We start from the raw sequence: 21,705 nt of genomic DNA on the forward strand, positions 1-21,705 counted from the left end.
TATCAAATCTGACTAAATAAACTTTGAGGATAGCATCTTAGCTCTCTGTAGACTTTGAATGTTTGCCTGAAGCTTAGTTTTAAACAGCTATGAAATCCAAAAAATTTAATATTTTGTTTTTGTTTTTGTCTTCTTTTATGTTATCTTCCTTTTGTGGAGAATGTGATTCTAGCTTCCCCTTGTGGCTTAAATCTCTCATGACTGTCTGCTGCTGTGCAAATGATTGCCATATTCAGAATGTGTCAATCTTCACACTGCTTGAGATGATAAACCATTCTCAATCACTGGCACTTATGTGTGAAGACAGGATGAAACGGAGTAAAATCTCTGAACATAACCCATTTTTTGGAAAGTTACAGATGGTAACAGTTCCTCCCATTGTTCCAGGAGTATTAAAAGTCATTGCAAAGAAAACAGACTTCTATCAGGTACATTTCAGTTTGGGCATATCTTGGAATGTGGATAAAGCCTTTTTCCAGCCTGTTCATTCAAAAAAGTTTGTTGTTGTTGTGAAAATAGTAGTAGGCATGAAGTGAGTTCACACTGCAATCAGAATTTTGCAACTGAAGACTGAGATCTTACTGGAAAGGTGAGGCCATGGGTACTAAATAACACACAAAACTATCAGACAAAGTCACTGTTGGTGTTTTTTAAATGTTTTTATTTTTATTTTCTTGCAAGAGAGGGCTTATTTGGTTTTTGGAGGAATTATATCCAGAAATTACCATAATAGAAAAACAAAAGGAATCCATGAAACTTCCTTTAAAATAATGCTAAAATAATGTGTGACTTTGAAGAAAGGTTAAAGGAACTGAAATTACTAGCTTGAAAGGTAAGCTGAGGCTTATTAGGTATACTTAAAGTTTATTATACAAAGAACAATTTTCTATTCCTTTGTTCTCTTTTTTTTTCCCCTGAGGAACTAAAAAGAGAAATAAACTTCAAGCTGCACCATTAAAGAATTTGAGTTTGACCTAAATTTAACAAGTGAATTTTTTAAACACAGGAATGAATCATCAAGATTATGAGATCCCTTCCTTTTAAAGTTTTTTTTTAACAGAGGAAAGTTTACTTTTTAACAAAGTAAAGACAAATGATTCTTCCTAAAGCCAAAGTGAGGTGGAGTGGAGAAGATATGGATTATATGACTTTGAAAGGTCTTAAAAAGTCTGTGATTCTGTGAGTCTTATGTCTTCTGATCTTTCCATCTATTTTCCCACCCACCTTTTTCTGACCATAAATTTCCTGGATAACTTCTTTTACTCTGCTTCTTGCATATAAATTTTAGGATTGGATAAGAATCTTTTAGGATAGAATTGAGATGTTAAGACTCAAGGTACATATGGAGTTTTCAATGGAAAAATGCTGTCGAAAAAAACATTGTTTTACTTTTTAAAAAATATCACAAACAAAAAAATTTTAAGGGAAAGCATCTAAACATTCATTTAAAAATTATTCTTTCATTTTGCTTTACTTTTAGCTGAAATTCTGTATTGTTTTATCTTATTCTTTACAGCTTGGGTTTTGCTTCATTCATGTTTATATTGCATAAAACTTAAACAAGACTGTTTTTGACTTTTAAAAGCATTAAACATGTCCTCATGTGAAAATGATGCTGTTCACCTACAATATCAGGAGGGCATGCATATTTGGATGTACTTTTTAGATAATAGTGATATATCTGTGCTGATTTGTGCAAATGTACACTTATCTAATTTCAACCCAGGGCCTAACTTTTACTGGGATGCAGTTTATGGCCTCAGAATGAAACAAAACTAACTGTCTCACATGGGGAAGCATAGAAGTTTGACTATGATTTACTGGGATTATAGACACCCCAAAATCTTCAACTTTATGCTTAAAAGTTGCGATGTCAGCACCTGCTTATCATAGCGTTTCTCTTGCAGTATTACATGGGTGTATTCTCCTTCATGAAAACTTTGGGTAAAAGCTAACATTTTTCTCTTTAAATCTTTTTAAATTTTTTAAATTTTTTAAAATTAAATTTTTTAAAAAAGAGATAATTAAAATTTCAATAATTTTTCTTTTGTCACAGAGAGTGGCACAGGTACTCTGGAATCAGCTAAACAAAGACACACAAGAGCATCACATTGCTTGTGTGGAACTCTTCTACAAGCTACATTGCCTGGCACCATCAGCTAACATCTGTGAAGATATTATCTGCCATTCATTATTGGAACATGACAAAGTACGTGTCTATTACTTGCTAACTTCTCCCTAACCTTCATTACTGTTTTTAATTCAGTTTACTAGGTTCTCTAATGAGTTTAGGTAGAGCCTTATTTCTTTTTATCTATTTAGGTATACCTCAGTTTCCACAACATTCTCATAGGTAGTCAGAGTTGTTATATAAGGATAGAAGAGACCTCTCACCATCAAAAGATGAAAAAATAGATTGAGAATGGCAATTCACAGAAGTGAAAGAAAACCTAGAAGAAGAGAAGTAAAAAAAGAATATTAAAAGAAAATATGATTACTAAATAAGCAAAACACATAAATCTCAAAGACAAGGGAGCGTAAAAATAACCTAAGGATCATGGATCTTCCAGAAGAATATGACGGGACAAAAAAGAACAACTCAGATCTTTTTTTTTTAATGTTTATTTTTAACATTCTTTTTTTCTTAATTTTGAGTTGCAAATTCTCTCCTTCCTTCCCACCCTTCCTCCACCCACTGAGAAGTAAAGCATTAATTATTAATTATACATTATGATGTCATGCAAAACATTTTGATATTATCCATGTTGCAAATAAAATAAAAACACAGAAAATTTTAAAAGTATGTTTCAGTCTGAAGTCAGAGTTCATCAGTTCACTTCTGGCAGTGGATAGTATTTTTTTCATGAGTTCTTTGGGATTTTCTTGGATTTGATCAGAGTACCCAGGTCTTTCACAGTTGTTCATTATTACAATATTGCTGTTACTGTGTAAAATGTTCTTCTGGTTATACTCATTTCACTTTACTTCAGTTCATATGATATTTCCTAGGTTTTTCTGAAACCATCCTGCTCATTATTTCTTTTAAGGGTATGCAAACTCTTTACTCAAAACAACCCAGTGAAATAGTAGTCTGTTTTCTCTATTTTACACGTAAGGAAATTTGAGGCTCAGAAACTGGGGATTCTTATTTATAATCAAAGAACCCATGGACTCAATGGACTCTGGACTCCAGGTCCATTGCTTTTTCTACTAACATGCTACCTCTACCTACCTTTCCCTGGGAAGGAAAAGCAGAGGAGTTTGAACTTTTCTTAGAAAGAAATGGGAAGTCACTGAACATTTTTTGAGCAAACTTTAGAAATTGCCCTGCAGTATATTAAAAAAGTGGATGGAGTGAGGATAGGAGGGAGTAGTGAGAAAGTAATGGTGGGAAGACCAATTAGGAAGTTAGTTGAGATAACTAGGATGGCCATGGATGGGACAAATATGGAAGATGCATAATTAAAAGGACTTAGTAACTAAACTGAAGAGTGAGAAAGAAGGAAGAGTCATTATGGCAAAATAGAATAATATCTTAGTTCAATTACTGGCTCTGACACTTACTAGCTATGTGACTCTGGTGAGGTTATTTGCCTCCTTGAGTCACTGTTGCCTTATCTATGAAGTAGTGATAATTTTTCACTATCTACATCCCAGGATTGCTATGAGTAAATATTTTATAAACTTAAAGTGACTGTGAATTTTTATTATCTCAAGGTTTTGAACACAGAAGGCTAGATTACTATGATCATTTATTATTGTTTGGGTTTTTTTGTTATTCATTTATTTCAGTCATGTCCGACCCTTCATGATGCCATTTAGGGTTTTCTTGGCAAAGATACTGGAATGGTTTGCCATTTCATTCTCCAGTTCATTTTACAGATGAGAAAACTGAGGCAAACATTGTTAAGTGGCTTGTCCAGGGTCCAACAGCTTGTAAGTATCTGAGGCCAGATTTGAACTCGGGAAGATGAGTCTTCCAGACTCCAGACCTAACACTCTATCCACTGCCCCAACTAGCTTCCTCTTACTAGGTGTATTGTACACCTAATCTATTCCATTGATTCACTACTGTTTCAAGCAGCACCAGATTGCTTTGATGAATACTGCTTGGTAATAGAGTTTGAAATATGAAGCTGCTAACCCATCTTCCTTCCCATTTTTTTTTTATTGATTCCCTTGATATTCTTTATTTTTTTCTTTTTGGAGGGGGGGAAGGCAGGGCAATTGGAGTTAAGTGACTTGCCCAAAGTCACATGGCTATTAAGTGTTAAGTATCAGAGGCCAGATTTAAGCTCAGGTCCTCCTGACTCCAGGACTGGTGCTCTATTCATTGCGCCACCTAGTGCTCCCCCTTGATATTCTTGACCTTTTTTTTTTTTTTTAAGCAATCTGGGTTAAGTAACTTGCTCAAGGTTACATGGCCAGGTGTTTCTGGGTGGGTGCTAAGTGTCTGAGCCCAGGATTCGATCCCCAGGTCATCCCGACACTGGAGCTGGTGCTCTTACTCACTGTGCTACCTGGCCACCCCATTGACCTTTTCTTCCAGATGAATTTTTTTTCTAACTCTTAAAATAATTCTTTGGCAGTTTGAATGGTATGGCACTGAATAAGTAAATTAGTTTAGGTGGAATTGTAATTTTTATCATATTAGCTCAGCCTACCCTTAAGCAATTATATTTCTCCAGTCATTTAGATCTATCTTTATTTGTGTGAAAAGTGTTTTATAATTGTATTCATATATCTCTGGGTTTGTCTTGGCAAGTAGACTTCCAAGTATTTTATAATGTCTGCAGTTATTTTAAATGGAATTTCTCCTATCTCTTCCTGCTGGGTTTTATTGATAATATATAATAAAGTGCTGATGATTGTAGCAGCAAGTACCCAGCATCCCCAGGGTGGCTACCAACACAGGTTCTTAGATCTGCTTTTCTAAAGGAAAGCAACTCAAAATGGGTTAACAATTTTGCTTTAATCAATCAAACATATCATTTACCTAGTTCAGGGGGAAAAGGTCAGCATCCTGAACTTCAGAGTATACAGACAGAAACATTTCAAGCAGACAGGCCTCCAATTGTCCAACTATTACATCCATACCAAATCACAGTTACCAGAGAAGGAAGCATCAACATCTGGGTTTTTCAAAGCCGGGGGGCTCTTAATGGCTGCCCAGAGTCTCATCTGGTCAAATCACACACTTCTCAAAGTGAGCCCCAAAACAACATCTCACATAAGGATTTATATAGCCTTCTCTGGGGTCAGAGAATGTAACAACCGTCTTGACCCACTGCCCAATCACAAAGTACCAAGGTGTAGGCATTCCTGAAAAACAAGCCTCCCACCACAGGCTCTATGTGCACTTAACCTAGGGGCAGGGAAGATCTTAAAAATTTACATTCCTATAACAATGATTTATATGGGTTTATTTTATTTCCTGCAACTTTGCTAAAGTTGTTCATTATTTCAACTAGTTTTTAGTTGATTCTCTAGGGTTCTCTAACTATAACATCATATTATCCACAAAGAGGGATAATATTGTTTCTTCATTACCTATTTTTATTCCTTCAGGTTTTTTTTCTTCTTGATATTTTTCTTCTTGATCTTCATTTCTGGTACACCATTGAATAATAATAGCGATAATGGACATCCTTGCTTCATCCCTGATCTTATTGGGAATGCTTCTAGCTTATCCACATGTCAGATAATGCTTGTTGAAGGTTTTAGATAGATATTGCTTATTATTTTAAGGAAAGCTCCCTTTATTCCTATGCTCTCTAGAGTTTTTAATAAGAATGGCTATTGGGGGCAGCTAGGTGGTGCAGTGAATAGAGCACTGGCCCTGGGGTCAAGAGGACCTGAGTTCAAATCTGGCCTCAGACACTTAACACTTACTAGTCGTGTGACCTTGGGAAAATCACTTAACCCCAATTACCCTGCTCTCCCCCCTCCAAAAAGCCAAAAAAAAAAGAATGGGTGTTGTATTTTTTCAAAAGCCTTTCTACATCTATCAAGGTAATCATATAATAGTGTTGTTTTTCCTTTTTCATGTGATCAGTTATGGCCATAGTTTTCCTAATATTGAATGAATGCTGCCTTGCTGACATACATTTCACCTGGTCATACTATATGATCTTTGTGATGTATTGCTATAATCTTCTTGTTAGTATTTTATTTAAAATATTTATATCAGGGGTGGCTAGGTGGCACAGTGAATAGAGCACCAGCCCTGGAGTCAGGAGGACCTGGGTTCGGATCCGGCCTCAGACACTTAACACAAAACTAGCCATGTGACCTTGGGCAAGTCACTTAACCCCAACTGTCCTCCAAGAAGCAAAAAACAAAAAAAATAAAATGTTTGCATCAATGTTAATTAGGTAAATCAGCCTATAGTTTTTTCTCTGTTTTTGCTTTCCCTGATTTAGGTATCAAAATCATATTTGTGTCATAAAAGGAATTTGGTAGGACTTTTTTTTAAACATTTTTTCAAATGGTTTATATAGTGTTGAGATTAATTGTTCCTTAAATGTTTGGTAGAATTCACTTGTAAATCCATCTGGTCCTGGGGATATTTCTTCTTAGGGAGCTCATTTGTGGCTTTTTCAATTTCATTTTCCAATATAGGGTTATTTAAGTATTCTTTTTTCCCCCTGTTAATCTGAGTGATTTATATTTTTGTAAATATTAATCAATTTCACTTACAGTGTCAGTTTCACTGGCATGTAATTGGGGAAAATAACTTATAATTGCTTTAATTTCATTTTCATTGGTGGTACACTCTTTTCATTTTTTATACTTCCTTCTTTTTTAAAAAAAATCAGATAACCAATGATTTATCTATTTTATTGTTTGTTTTTCATAAAACTAGTTTTTAGTTTTATTTATTAGTTCATTGGGTGTTTTGTTTTTCAATTTTATTCATCTCACCTTTGATTTTTGGGGTTTCCATTTCGATGCTTAATTAAGGATTTAAAATTCATTCTTTTTCTATTTTTTTAAGTTGTATGCCCAATTCATTGTTCTGCTCTTTCTCTCTTTTATTTATTTATGTGTTTAGAGATATAAATTTTTTCCATAAATTCTGCTTTGACTTCATCCCACAAATTTTGGTATGTTGTCTTGTTGTCATTACCTTTAATGAAATTTTTTATTGTTTTTATGATTTTTCTTTGACCCATTCATTCTTTAGGATAAGATTATTTAGTTTTCAATTAATTTCTAATCTGTACTTTCACACCCCTTTATTAAATGTAATTTTTACTGCATTATGGTCTGAAAAGGGTGCCTTTGATGTTTCTTCCTTTCTACATTTGGTTATGAAGTTTTTTTATACCCTAATACATGGTCAGTTTTTTTTTTTAAAGCAATTGGGGTTAAGTAACTTGCTCAAGGTTACACGGCCAGTTATTATTTCTGGGTGTGGTGCTGAGTATCTGAGCCCGGATTTGATCCAGGTCATCCCAACACTGGAGCCGGTGCTCTTACTCGCTGAGCCACCTGGCCGCCCCTAAGCAATTGGGGTTAAGTAACTTGCTCAAGGTTACATGGCCAGGTGTTTCTGGGTGGGTGCTAAGTGTCTGAGCCCGGGATTCGATCTCCAGGTGTTCTTAACACTGGAGCCGGTGCTCTTACTCGCTGTGCTACCTGGCCGCCCCTACATGGTCAGTTTTTGTGAAGCTACTATGTACTGCTGAGAAAAAAGGGTACTCCTTTCTGTTCTCATTCAGTTTTCTCCAAAGATCTGTTTTAACTTTTCTAAAATTCTGTTCCTCTCCTTAACTTCTTTCTAGTTTATTTTATGGTTATATTTATCTAATTTTGAAAGAGAGAAATTGATGCCCCCCACTGGAATAGCTTTACTGTCTGCTTCCTCCTGTAATTCATTTAACTTTTCCTTTAACAACTTGGATGCAATGCCTTTTTTTTTTTTACTTTTTTATTTATTTATTTATGTAGCATTGATATTCATTGTCAGTCTTGCCTTTTAGTCCAGATGTACTTATCCTGCTTAACTCTTTTAATTAGGTCTCTTTTTGTTTTTGTTTACTCTGGCATCATGGTTGCTATCTCTGCCTTTTTTATTTCAGCAGAAGCATAATAGATTCTACGTCAGCCCTCTATTTCAACTGTGTATCTCTCTCTCTCCCCCCCGTCTCTCTGTCTCTCTCCCTCTTCCTCTCTCTCTGTCTCTGTCTCTCTCTGTGTCTCTCTGTCTCTCTCTCTCTCCCTCCCTCCCTCCCTCTCTCCCTTCCTCTCTCTCTGTCTCTCTTTGTGTCAAATGTGTTTCTTCTAAGCAATAGATTATTGGTTTCTGATTTCTAATCTATTCTGTCATTTGCTTCCATTTTATAGGTGTATTCATCCCATTAACATTCACATTTATGACTACTTACTGTGCATTTCCTTCTGTTCTATTTTCTTCTGCTTATCTTTTTCTCTCTCTTACTCTGTCCCTTCCCAAAAGTCTTTTTTGCTTCTGACTACTGCCTCCCTTAATCTGCCTTTCTTTTTAACCACCCCTCCTTTCTCTTATTCCCTTTCCCTCTTTCTTTTTTTCAATCATTTGCTTGTTTTTCGGTCTGTTTCTTTATTTTGAACTTTCTGTTGAAGTTTGACTCTGTTACTGGGGTGGAGGTGGAAGGGAAATTTCACACTGCTATTTTCAGAGTTAGTTCTGTGTGTTTGGAAGTTTTGGGTGCTGCCTAAGTGGTGTGATCCAGTGAGACCTGTGGTCATTGCTCTCTCAGTCTGTGCTCTTTTCCTTACCCAAGAAGGGCCCCTGATCCCTTGAAGCCACAAATAATACTGGTCCTCAGGGCCCCTGCTCCTTTGTGACTGCAAGCACTCCTGTCTGCCCTACACCTGTGACCCAGAAGTGGGTACATGCAATGGAGATGTCAAACAGTGCCTGGTTCTGCACCTAGTGCTAGCACAGGGATCCTTTGCATTCTCTTACTGACCAGTTGCCAGATCCCCTTACTTTGGCTTGAGAGCTCCCAAAACTGCTACTGATGTCACTTTCAGTGCCTGTTTCTAGTGGTGCTGCCACATGCACTCTACGCCAGCTCCCACCCCAGTGTCACAGACTTCTCATTCCAATCTCTTAAGTTGTCTTAGGCTGGAAAAATGTCTCACTCTGACCTTTTGTTGGCTCTATCACTCCAGACTTCAATTGGAGGAATTATTTTAAAGTTATTTGAAGGGCAAAGTGAGGAGAACTCAGCTGTTTCCTCTATTCCACTATCGTCACACTGCCCCTGGAACTGCCTATATCTTCTGAACATGGAAAATAATGCAATTAAAAGAATTCACAGATTGCCTTGGGGTCAGGGGGTGGGGGAAAATGTGACTATCCCGATATTAATTTCACTTATAGTCAATTTCTTGTATGCTAAATACACATTTCACATGCAGCCAGTCTATTTTAATGAGCAAGAAAAGAAGGAAGATAATGAGTATTTTATTTTCTTCTGATAGAAAGGCAGTTTTCTTGCCGTTATTTGTTTATCATTTAGGACTCAAGTCATGAAAAATACTGCATTCTTCTGCTGAACCAAACTGTTCACTTCCTTTTATCTTGCATTCAAGGGAACAAGGTTGGAAGCAATATTTAGGTTTTCCATAATTTGGCACCTAACAAGAGAGATCCAAAGCAACAGAGTAACATCCCACTATCATTCCTTTGATAGGTAAGTTGGTAGCTTAAAAATTTCATTGGTCATTTGATATTTCTCTGTACAGAACTTTTCAGAAGTAGTCAGATAATGCAACATTCCTTCCTCCTCAGAGATGTGAGGGACTAGAGTTACAGAAAGTGACATGATTTCAGAAATAAGGTTTTTCCTCGGTTACAGAGGGGAATATTTCAGTGGTGGGGGAAAAGTAATTACTTTTTGTGATTTGGGGGCAGGATCAACATTAGGAAAAATACTTAGAGGGTTGAAATGTCTTAAATTTTAAAGCATGAGGTATTTTCTTTTGGGGTGTTCTAACAGGTCAATAGTATTTTTGTTTTTTTGTCACAACACATGAATTCCTAGAATTTGTTTGCAGGTCTTTGTTTGTAGTGCTGGACAGCCTGACTTCTTCTGATGAGGCCATTGGTGCAGCAGCACAAGGCTGGCTGGTTCGAGCCCTTTCCCTTAATGATGTGTCCCGAATCCTGGAACCTGTTCTCTTGTTTCTGCTTCACCCAAAGACACAGAGAATATCCATTCACTGCATCAAGCAGAAAAACTCAGCAGGTAACTACACTGGAATGAGCAAACAAGGGCAAGGACTAACCTATGAAAACGAACCATGCCATAATAACTTAGGGGAATATCATAATGGTAGTGTAGTGGTGATGTGTTGCGGTTTTTTGTTTTTTTTGTTGTTGTTGTTGTTTTTTATCAGAAAAGACCAGCATTTATCAATACTAAGACATATATTTGTTCCTGGTTTTCCTTCTATTCCTGAAAAATCTCTGCTGATAGACCAAAAAAAAAAAAAATAAAACTTCAGCAAATAGGGTTATACTTCTATAAGATAAAATAATAGCTTTCTTCTTCTCTGGTGCAAATGGCAAAAGTGATGCAGGGGAAAAGGCCAACAATAATGGAACTTCTAGGGACGGCTAAGTGGCGCAGTGAATAGAGCACTGGCCCTGGAGTCAGGAGGACCGGGGTTCAGATCCAGCCTCAGACACTTAACACAAAAAATAGCCATGTGACCTTGGGCAAGTCACTTAATCCCAGTTGCCCTCCAAAAAGCAAAAAATAAATAAATAAATAAATAATGGGACTTCTAGCCACACAGCAAGAGCTTACACCATTAGACAGATCGAACTAGCTAGTCTGGCATAACCAAATGGTTATAGATTCCTAACTAGCAGAGATCTTGGCAATCACCTAGCCTACTCTCATTTTCTAGTTGTAAAGTAGCATGGCATAGTGGAAGGGTCACCAGCTTGGAGATCTCATAATGCCACTTCTAATGCTTACTGATTTGTGAATCTGGCAGGTCACTTATTTTCTGTGGGACTCGGTTTCCTTATCTATAAAATGAGGAGTTCAGACTGGATGGATTTTTTTCCCCCAAGATCTCTTTCAGCTCTAAATCATTGATTTTGTGATGTTATGAGACTAATGTCCAGAGGTATGCGTATGGATGGGAAAAGGTAGAATCAGAATGTAAACCCAGGTCCTCTGACCCTGAATCCAACCCCTATCCACTACCCTTTGCTGCTTTGATGTTTGAGTTTGTCAAGGCTAATGCTCGTGAAATAATTTCCCTCTTAGTTACCATATTTAATACTTGAGGAAAAGACCATGAAATGAATTGATGGTGTGTGGGATTGTGATTTGAGTTGGCCAGTCACTAGGTTTTGCCAGGTATGCATAACTGAGAGATCATAAATTAGCATACAGTCCAATAATTAGACTTTATTTTTATACCTCACAGGATTTTTGTGAGGAATCTTCTTTTAAATCTTAATGTATTATATAAGTGTATTATTTCTATTAAAAATAAAGGCTCTGTCTTAAAATAGCTTCTATAAATAGTTAACATCTGTCTCCTCTTTTGTGAAATAAGTTCTTCCATCTTTAAAATTCTATCTATAATTGTTATGTATGAGAAAGTAACAGGCCCTTTAGAGAGAGGGTGTATGACATAGTGGATAGAGAACTGACCCCAGAGTCAGGAAAATCTAGGTTTCAGTCCTGCTCTGTGACCCTGAGCAAGTTAATGCCTCGAGCAACTCTTAAAGAGTTTGAGTTTCTTTGCAGATGCTGATCTGCTCTTCATCAGGTGTTCTCTACAGCAATAAAATCAAAGATCTAATCAAAAATATATATGAGGTGGGGCAGCTAGGTGACAGTACATAGAATGTAGAATTTGGAATTAGGAAGATCTGAGTAAACTTATTTACTCAAATGTACTCTAACTAGGATTAGGAAAACAAAAATTAGATGATGGTAAAATTTCTAATAGTTCATGAAAACAGTACCATCCTATGCTGTAAATGCAAAGGGAAAAATAATACTAATTGGGTGAAAATTACTCTTCATTTTCTTTTATTTAGTCATGCAAGCTGTTAGCTGTTTTCATTTTCTGTCAGGAAAAATCTAATCCACAGGAGGAGCTGGTGGGTTTTGTCCATTATGTGAACTATTTGGTTTTCCAACTATGATGGATCCTCTCAGATTAAAAGGCTTCATTAGGAACAAGATCATTGCAATGGCCACCCAGATCATTATTATCATGCTAACACTGAGGCCAAGATCCATAGAAGAATTAGGTCCTGCTAATTCCTGAGGGCACTCTGTGCGCAGTAGGACTGGGACTGTCTGAACAGATTGAGCAGTCTTCTCATTGCATGTTCATGAGAGCAAATGCATTCACACACTTGCTGTGTGACCCTGGTCCAGTCATTTAACATCTCTGTGCTTCAGTTTCCTCGTTGGTAAAAATGAGGATAATAATAGCACCTACTTCCTGGGGTTGTTGTGAGGATTAAACAAAATAAAATACGTAAAGCATTTTTAAAAATATATATTCCCAGTAATTTCTCCTACCCATGATTAATTATTTAACAACTCTGCAGTTTTTTAGACCGCTAAATAAACTACTTCTTTTAGTCCTGTGAGTCTCTCTTCTTTAGAGAACCAATTTATCTGCCATTTCAGTTCTTCTAAAAAGTTATCTCTTCCTTTCCAGCGGATTTACATCATTGGTTTAGCAAGAAAAAAGCTTGTTTCAAAGAAACGTATGGGGGGTCTGATTGTCATGAAGGCAGCTCCCATGAAAACCTACCCTTGAATCAGTTTACTACTGTTGACCGGGAAGCCATTTGGGCTGAAGTGGAGAAAGACCCAGAGAAGTTTCAGCTGAGAAATGGCCCAGATGATGATGATGATCTTCCTTATTGCACGGACATCCCTGACAGGTCAGAAGGTGAGCTTCAGGACAACAGTGAGCACACAGAGTCAGCAGATACAAGCTTAGGACACACTGACAGTGAAAATACTTCTTCATTCTCAACACCCTCCCTTGATCCTCATGAGTTGAGCAGTGAAGAAAACTGTTGCACCCCCGTGCATGATAGAGTTCCCCCTAAGCATTCCACCTCGATATCTGCTTTCCAATCTCAGGTCTCTAAAGCAGTTGCCAGACGAAACCTGGTGCGATTAGACTCAGACAAGACCCAAGCTTCAGAGTCACTCTCTAGTGATGAGGAAGTTGACGTGGATCAGACTCTCACAATGTCCAAGTTACTAAAGCAGCAGAAGGAAAAGCAGGCAATGACCGAGGCTTTATTTAAACACATTCTGTTGTACCTACAACCCTATGACTCCAAACGAGTCCTATATGCCTTTTCTGTGCTAGAGACAATACTCAAATCCAACCCCAAAGAATTCATTGAGGCAGTTTGCAGGACTAACATGGATTCCAACTCTACTTCTCATCTGAACCTCATCTATAACCTGTTAGCACGCCACCAAGAAGCCTTGGTTGGGCAAAGTTTCTACGGAAAACTTCAGACTCAGTCACTCACCACATGCCCTCATTCCCTTTTAATTGAATTACTTATTTACCTCTGCCTGAGCTTCCTGCGTTCGTATTTTCCATGCTATGTACAGGTCTCCCACCAAGACATACTTGGCAACCAAGCTGTACAAATCAAGAGCGTGGAGGTCTTGATTCGAATAATGAGTCAGTTGACCAGTATTGCCAAATCGTTTAAGGGGAAGAATGTGGACTTCATACAGAATTTACTAGAAAGGTGCAAAGTTCAAGAGTTTGTCCTCCTCTCTCTATCCATTTCCATGTTTAGTAATCAGAAGCAGTATGAACTTCTTGCCTCAGATAAAACCAAGTCCCCTCGAGAGGAGATGCTCTTTGAAGAAGGCCTGATTAGCTTCAGTCAGGATAAGATCTGGAACCCCCTGCAGATTGAGCTGCTAAAACTCCTGCAGGTCCTGATTATCTTGGAACACCATCTGGGAAAGGTCCAAGAAGAACTGGAAAATCAGTCCGATCTGTCCAAGGAGTGGCAGAAGACCCTCAAATTTCAGGAGTCCATCAGTGCCATGCAGTATGTACAGCCTCACCCAATTACTTCCCAGGGACTGTTCATCTCTGCTGTGGTTAGAGGTTTACAGCCGGAGTGTGGTTATGGGATGCACTCAGCCTGGGTTAGTCTGGTCACATCTTCCTTACCGTACTTTGGGAAGTCATTAGGTTGGACTGTTACTCCTTTTGTTGTACAGATTTGCAAAAATCTGGATGATCTGGTCAGGCAATATGAAAATGAGTTTGTGAAGTCTTCAGTCAGGTAAGATGTGTCAGTATACATAATTTTTTTTCCATTATAGACTATAGTATAGAATGGCCAATTTGAAATAGAACATTGTTTAATATACATAATGGATTATTTATCATTGTCAAAAGAGAATATCCAGGATCTGAATTCTACTCTTCTTAGTTATGCTATGATTGATGGCAAATCAATTGCCATGGATTATCTGTAGGATAAGAATAAAAATTAAAATATCTCCAATAGAATCATTATGAAAAGGAGAATAATTTTAAATGACATAAAACACATTTTATTTTTTTTGTTATTCTTAATGCTTTATTAACTTCTGATTTACATCATTCATTTCCACCAGATTTTGAGTTACAAATTTTCTCCCTGTTTCTCCCCTACCCACCGCCCCAAAATAGCATTCCCACAGAATATCCCCTCCTCCAATCTGCTCTCTCCCATATTTTCTCCCATACCCCTTTTGACTTTTCCAGTGGATCTCTATGCCTCAGTGCCTGTATATCTTATTTCCCAATTACATGTAAGATGGTATTAATAATAGTGTATATATATATATATATATTTGAATATTTGATTTTAAAACTTTGAATTCCAGATTCATTCCCTTCCTTCCTTGTCACCCTCCCTTACTGGGAAGATAAGCAGTTCAGTATAGGTTGCACATGTGTGGCTAATGCAAAACAATAACATAGTAGATATATTGTAAAAGACTGACTATATTTCCCCTCCTCCTATCCCACCTCCCACTTGTTCCATTCTCTACTTTGATCCCATCCCTTTTCAAAAGTGCTTCCAACTTCCCTCCCCCCCAGCCTGCCCTCCCTTCCATCATCCCCCCTCTCATCCCCTTCCCCCCCATTCTCCTGGAGGGTGAGATACCCTATTTAGAGTGTATTTCACTCCTTCCTCAAGCCAGATTCAATGGGATTGAGGTTGACCCATTCCCTTTTGCCTTCCTATTCTTCCCCTCCATTGTAACCATTTTCCCTTGCCTCTTCTGTATGAGATTTTCCCAATCTGTCTCTCCCCATCTCCTCTCATTATATACCTCTCACCTCTTAATTTCACCTTTTAAGTATCATCCCTTCCTGTTAAATTGGTCCTGTGCCCTCTATCTATGTATACCTGTAAACATATATACACACATTCACATATGTATTCATATGCCCATATACCCTCATATATAGACATATATATACATATATATTTCTAATCCCTTCAGCTACTGAGAAAAGTTTCATAAGTTACAATTATTGTTTTTCCATGTAGGAATCTTAATAGTTAAACTTTGATAAGTTTCTTATGATTTCTTTTCCCTCTTTACCTTCTCAAGCTTCTCTTGCTTCTTGTATCTGAATGTCAAATTTTCTATTCAACTCTGGTTTTTTCAGCAAGAATGCTTGAAAGTCCTCTATTCCACTGAATGACCATATTTTCCCCTGAAACATGATACTCAGTTTTGCTGGGTAGGTGACTCTTGGTTTTAATCCCAGCTCCTTTGACCTCCAGAATATCATATTCTAAGCCCTTCGATCCCTCAGTGTAGAAGATACCAGATCCTGGGTTATCCTGATTGTGTTTCCACAATATTCAAATTGTTTCTTCCTGGCTGCTTGTAATATTTATTCTCTCCCTGATCTGGGAATTCTGGAACCTGGCTATAATATTCCTAGGAGTTTTCTTTTTGGGATCTTTTTCAGGAGGTGATTGGTGGATTCTTTCAACCTCTATTTTGCCCTCTGGTTCTAAAACATCAGGGCAATTTTCTTTGAGAACTTCCTGAAGGATGATTTCTAGGTTCTTACTTTGGTCATGGCTTTCAGGTAGTCCAGCAATTTTTAAATTATCTCTCCTAGATCTATTTTCCAGGTCAGTGGTTTTTCCCATGAGATATTTCACATTGCCTTCTATTCTTTCATTTGTTTGGATCTGTTTAACAGCATCTTGATTTCTCATAAAGTCATTAGCTTCCATTTGCTCCAATCTAATGCTGAAGGAATGATTCTCTTCTGTGAGCTTTTGAGATTCTTTTTCCATCTGGCAAATTCGGCTTTTTAAGGCATTCTCATTGCCTTTTTCAGCCTCCTTTGCCATTTGAGTCAGTCTGGGGTTTTTTTTTTTTAAGCAATTGGGGTTAAGTAACTTGCTCAAGGTTACATGGCCAGTTATTTCTGGGTGTGGTTCTAAGTATCTGAGCCCGGATTTGATCCCCAGGTCATCCCAACATTGGGGCCAGTGCTCTTACTCGCTGAGCCACCTGGCCGCCCTTTAGTCTGTTTTTTAAGGTATTATTTTCTTCAGTCAGGCTGTTGACTCTCATTTCATAATTTTCTTGCATTGTTCTCATTTCTCTTCCCAATTTTTCCTCCACTTCTCTTATCTGCTTCTTAAAGTCCTCTATGGCCTGTAACCAGCTTGTATTTTCCAGGAGTTCTGACTTCACTGTTTTCCTCCTGTTCCATGCTTTGCTCCTTTTTGTCCCCAAAATAGGAGTGTAATGTTGGAATCTTCTGGCTGCTTTGTTTCCTTTGCCTGCCCATTTTGCCACTCAATTACTTGACTTTTGGGCTTTTTGCCACAGTAGGACTCTGCCACCAGACAGGGGAGCTTTTGTCCCAAACACTGGGGTTTTCTCAGCTGCCAGAGGTATTAGATGGGTGCCCTCTCTGAGGTCTATACACGCTCTGGCAAGCTGGACACACACCCTAGGACCTCCACCCTAGACTACAATCCAGATCCAGGCAGGTTAAAGCAAGAGTGATTACCCCTCAGACTGGTGCTTGGTCCCCCTACACTCTGCAGGCCAGGAGCTGAAGCTGCCACGTGGCACTGGCTGGCTGTGCCAGTGTCTCAGCAGCTTCTTGCCCCGGGGGTAAAAGCCACGCACTCCCACTTACTGGTCCCAAAGTCCAGACTGCACTGGCCTCTCACTTTGTCCTTCTCATCTATGTGTTGATAAACCTGGAAACGGCCACCGCTGCTGCTGATCTGGAGTCCCTCTGGCTGGTGGCTGGTCAGGCCCTCCCTGGGGCTAAAGCCTTGGTGTGGGGCTGGGCTCGGCTCCCAGAGTGCTGTGCTGGATTCCTGCTGGCCTGCCACGCTGTCCTCAGCGGGAGGTTAGATTCTCTGTGTCATTTTGTGGGTTCTGCAGCTCCAAAGTTTGTTTAGAGTCCCCTTTTTACATGCATTGGGGAAGGTGGAAGCCAGAGCCACGGGAAGGTCGTGCTTCTACTCTGCCATCTTGGCCCCACCCCCCATAAAACACATTTTAAATAATAATAATTCCTATTTGTATAACCCTTTGAGGCACTTGGATCACTACAGTCTTTTGAGGTGGATATTACAGATATTATTTATCCTGATTTTATGAATGAAGAAACTTAGTCTCTGAGGGGCAAAGTGACTTGCTTGTAATCTCACGGTTAGTAAATGTTTAGAGAAGACCAGACATTTCTGGTGACATTTCTTGACTCCAAATCCCTCCATTCTGCCAATGCTGCCTATCAGAAATGTTTATATAGAGTTAAGTGGCCTGAGCCCCATGACTTTTCAAGCAGACCAAGCATATTTGCTACTATAACTACCACCTCTCACTCCTGTCACCTATTTACCAAAGGTTTGATCCAAAGAAACAAACAGAATCAGTTTCCCCCCTTAAACAAAGGTTTGCCCTAGAACAAACAGAATGGATTTCCCCCTTAGCCAAAGGTTTGAAAAAGGAACAAACAGAATCAGGCTGTACATGTGCTTTTACATGCTTATTTATTCTCATTAAGCCAGAGAATCATGTATGATGGAGTCAGAAAATAATTCTCAATTCAGAGGTAAACAAACTGAAGGAGACCCTTTATATTATTAGAGCAATTCCAGCTCAGGATGCCTGTGTCAACCCAAAATTATAGTCTCCGTGTGTTTAAACATAATGTGAAAAAGGAATTTCTTAATGGGATAGGTAGTAAATAACAATAAGATAAGAGAATGTCAAGATGTCAAATTGAAATTCCAGATCTAGGATGTATGTGTTTCTTTTATCACTAATGTGATATAATATAACATAAGAAAAGTCCTATTATTCAAAATAGTGTCTAGTTCGAGGCACCTTGTCCTTGGTAGTCATAAACAGAAGAATGTTCCTGATCAGCTTCATCTAGTCTTGTAATTGCTGACACAGGAAGGGGCCTTTTGGGTTAATTCAGAGAGCAAAGCAAAGCATGTCTGTTATGCCAGAGCACACAAAGAATTATGGTAGGGTAAGCCCAGAATAGGCTCAAAATGTCTTTCTCCTGATTGACCAATACAGGTTTTTCTTAGGTATGGGGGGGCACAAAAATGGTTCATACTCCCAACTCTTTCAGAGTCAGAGGAAGGGAGGTTGAGGTGAAAGGGTGGGGAGGGGCAGGGAAAAGAGACATGAAATAGCAGAGTGAGAAATTAATAGTGTCCCACCATCTTCTAAGAATATCAAGACCTTGAGGTAAATGTCAAGTACCATTTAATATTCTTCATAATGTAATTTTGTCTACATGTTATTTTCAACATATACTTTAAAAAATCAATTCAAAATGTAACATATAAATTAATCTTTAGTGATATTGGGAAATTTCATAATTCTTAAAAATATTTATCACTTTTTCTCCAAAGCATATCCTGTAAGAGGGAGAACATTTCTCCAGATTATCCACTCACTCTGTTGGAAGGTCTAGCCACTATTAGTCATTTTTGCCTCCTGGAACAACAATCCAACCAAACAAAAATGGTAACTATTTTCTCTGAGTTCAAGAGAGAACTCAGAGTTTGTGATACTTTGTCTTTTTTGCATTGGCTTATGTCTATGTTTCAGAAAAGTGGTAGTATTTACATTTTTTTGGTTTAGACCTGTGATTTACATTTTTACTTTGATGCTGTAGGCACTTAATAGATGATTGATTATCGACTGTATCTCATCATTTTCTTATCATTGGAGGTGACTAAGCAGAAGCTATTTTATACATAGCTAGTAATGATATTATACATATTACTTTATTTGAGCCTCACAACAGCCCTATCCAGATAAGGTAATCTGTATATTATTATTATTTGGTTTTTATTTTTTTAAGTAGTAAGGGTTAAGTGACTTGCCCAGGGTTGCAGTTAGTATCTGAGGCAGATTTGAACCCAGGTCCTTCTAGCTCCAGGACTGGTGCTCTATCCACTATGCCACCTAGCTGCTCCATTGTTCTCATTTTACAAAAAAAGGGAACTGAAGATCAACAAAGTCATGTGACTTTCCCCCATTGTCCCACATCTAGTAAACCCTGAAAGCCAAACCACTGTGGCATTTTGCCTCTCTGTCCTAAAGATGCGTGATTCCTTCATCAGCTAAGGGGTTAGATTAGATGATGTCTAAAGAGTTTTTTAGCTTCAAGATTCTGTGTTTCTATCTATGCACTTGTCTAACATCCAATTTCACAAATAATATTAAATTAAGAATAAAAAATCATGTGAATAGAGCACCAGCCCTGGAGTCAGAAGGACCTGAGTTCAAATTTGGCCTCAGACACTTAACATAAAAACTAGCCATGTGACCTTGGGCAAGTCACTTAACACCAATTGCCCTCCAAAAAAAACAAAATAATTAAAAACTCTGTGCTTAATTGTGATTAATTTTAAAATGTTTATTCATCAACGAGAGGCAGTGTGGTAGAGTGGAAAGAGAACAGACTTTGAAGCCAGGAAGATCCTGAACAAGTCACTTATCCATTCAGTGTTCTAGGCCACTGATGTCAAACTCAAATAGAAATGAGGGTCACTAATCCTTACATAAAGATCCTTGCAGGCCACAGATAGACTTGGTTTTGAAATGTAATGTCATCTGTGTTTTATTGTATTTTTATGTTGTTCAGTATTTCCAGTTACATTTTAATCTGTTTTGGTTGCACTCAGTAGTATTGGCCAGTACCATGTTTGACACCTTTACATCTAGGCAACTTCCTCAGACTATCATAGCCAGTAGTCAACAGACATTTATTAAATGACTACTTTGTGCCAGGCACTGTGCTAAGTGTTGGGAATACAAAAAAGGAAAAGAGAATCTCTGCTCTCGAGGAGCTCACAATCTAATGGGAGAAAACGATCCACAGAAGGAAGCTGGGGGTGAGACACCAAGAGAAGAGGGAAGGGAGGCACCAGGAGGTGCCTCCATTTAGGGGCATGGACCAAGTAGAGTTTCAGTTCAGTCGTCATTCAGTTGTTTCTGACTCTTAGTGAACCCATTTAGAATTTTCTTGGCACAGACACTGAAGTGGTTTGCCATTTCCTTCTCCATCTCATTTCACAGATGAGGAGACTGAGGCAAACAGGGTTAAGGTAATGGTAAATAAAGTTAGCTAGAAAAGCCTGAGCCTCTGTAAAGGGAGATGTTGAGAATAGTTCATTGCTCCTCTCTCCAGCCCTCAGACGAGAAAGACAACTGAGGGTGCTGAGAAGGCCTTGAGTTGAATCAGTTTCCTGAGTTGAATCAGTTTCCAAGATGATCAGATTCTCGATGATTAGTTTATCCTGGGGGAGGCATGATGTGGAGCTGAAACCAAATAGAGCAGCTGATGGTAAATATTGCAGAAAAAAATTGCAAAGAAATTGCTAACCTGCATTGATAAAAGAAGTGTCCTTGTCTGGAGATTCCATGTACCAATGAAATCACAGATCTGGTCCCTATCTTGCATATTCATCTCTTCTAATACCTGCTCCCAGTAAGGATCATAGATTTAGGGCTGGAAAGGGTCTTAAATATCCTCTTTGATCCCTTCATTTTATTGGTAAGGAAACTGAAGCTCAGAGAGATTAAGTGACTGACCCAGGGTCATGCACATAGAAAGTAGCAGATCAAGTCTTTGGACCCCAGTACTGTGACTCCAAATCCACTGCCTTCTTCATTTCATCATGCATCCCCCCAACTGAGAAAAAGAAAATCCTCTATCTCAAAGAATGGAGAGGAAAAGAAACGATTGTACATGTTTCTATACCAGAATAAAAATGACTTTTTTATGACATTTTTAAATGACTTTTTTAAAGTGAATAAATTATATCATTTCCAATAAAGTTATGGTATTGCTATCATATGGAAATATAGGTCAGTTGTTTTCAGAGAAAAGCGAACTTGTGAATATTACAGATTCATGTTTAATTCAACAAATATTTATGTAAAATAGAAGGTACCCTTCCTGAGGAGATGAGAACAGATATCAACAGGATCTGTGACCCTTGTTCCCCCTGTCCCATGGGAAGCACACAGGTGGTGGCTCAGACATGGAGTGGGATGTGCACAAAGCCTGAGCTACTCAGTGCTAAAGCTTACATAGAGCCTTTGGACAGAGCTGACATGGTACTGATGCAGTTTAAGGGGGGAGTTCAGGGACCTC

General features: G+C 38.3%; 1 protein-coding gene and 1 pseudogene across 2 annotated transcripts in view; one reads left to right on the forward strand and one right to left on the reverse strand.

Annotated features, from left to right (window-relative positions):
• The window catches only part of DOP1B (DOP1 leucine zipper like protein B), a 171,634-nt gene that overhangs the window by 84,919 nt on the left and 65,010 nt on the right, over nt 1-21,705 (forward strand). For both annotated transcript variants that reach the window (XM_069075074.1, XM_069075075.1), the window contains exons 15-20: nt 160-428; nt 2,057-2,209; nt 9,586-9,686; nt 10,051-10,241; nt 12,697-14,314; nt 18,950-19,064. In XM_069075074.1, the coding sequence (XP_068931175.1) occupies nt 160-428; nt 2,057-2,209; nt 9,586-9,686; nt 10,051-10,241; nt 12,697-14,314; nt 18,950-19,064 (2,447 nt within the window). The remainder of the gene's footprint in view (nt 1-159; nt 429-2,056; nt 2,210-9,585; nt 9,687-10,050; nt 10,242-12,696; nt 14,315-18,949; nt 19,065-21,705) is intronic.
• On the reverse strand, nt 10,980-12,602 carry LOC138151520 (small integral membrane protein 14 pseudogene; annotated as a pseudogene).

This window comes from Petaurus breviceps, unplaced genomic scaffold (assembly GCF_028583685.1).
Source record: "Petaurus breviceps papuanus isolate PSGF00001 unplaced genomic scaffold, PetGlider_PUasm1.0 90897, whole genome shotgun sequence".
NCBI classification, from domain to species: Eukaryota; Metazoa; Chordata; class Mammalia; order Diprotodontia; family Petauridae; genus Petaurus; species Petaurus breviceps.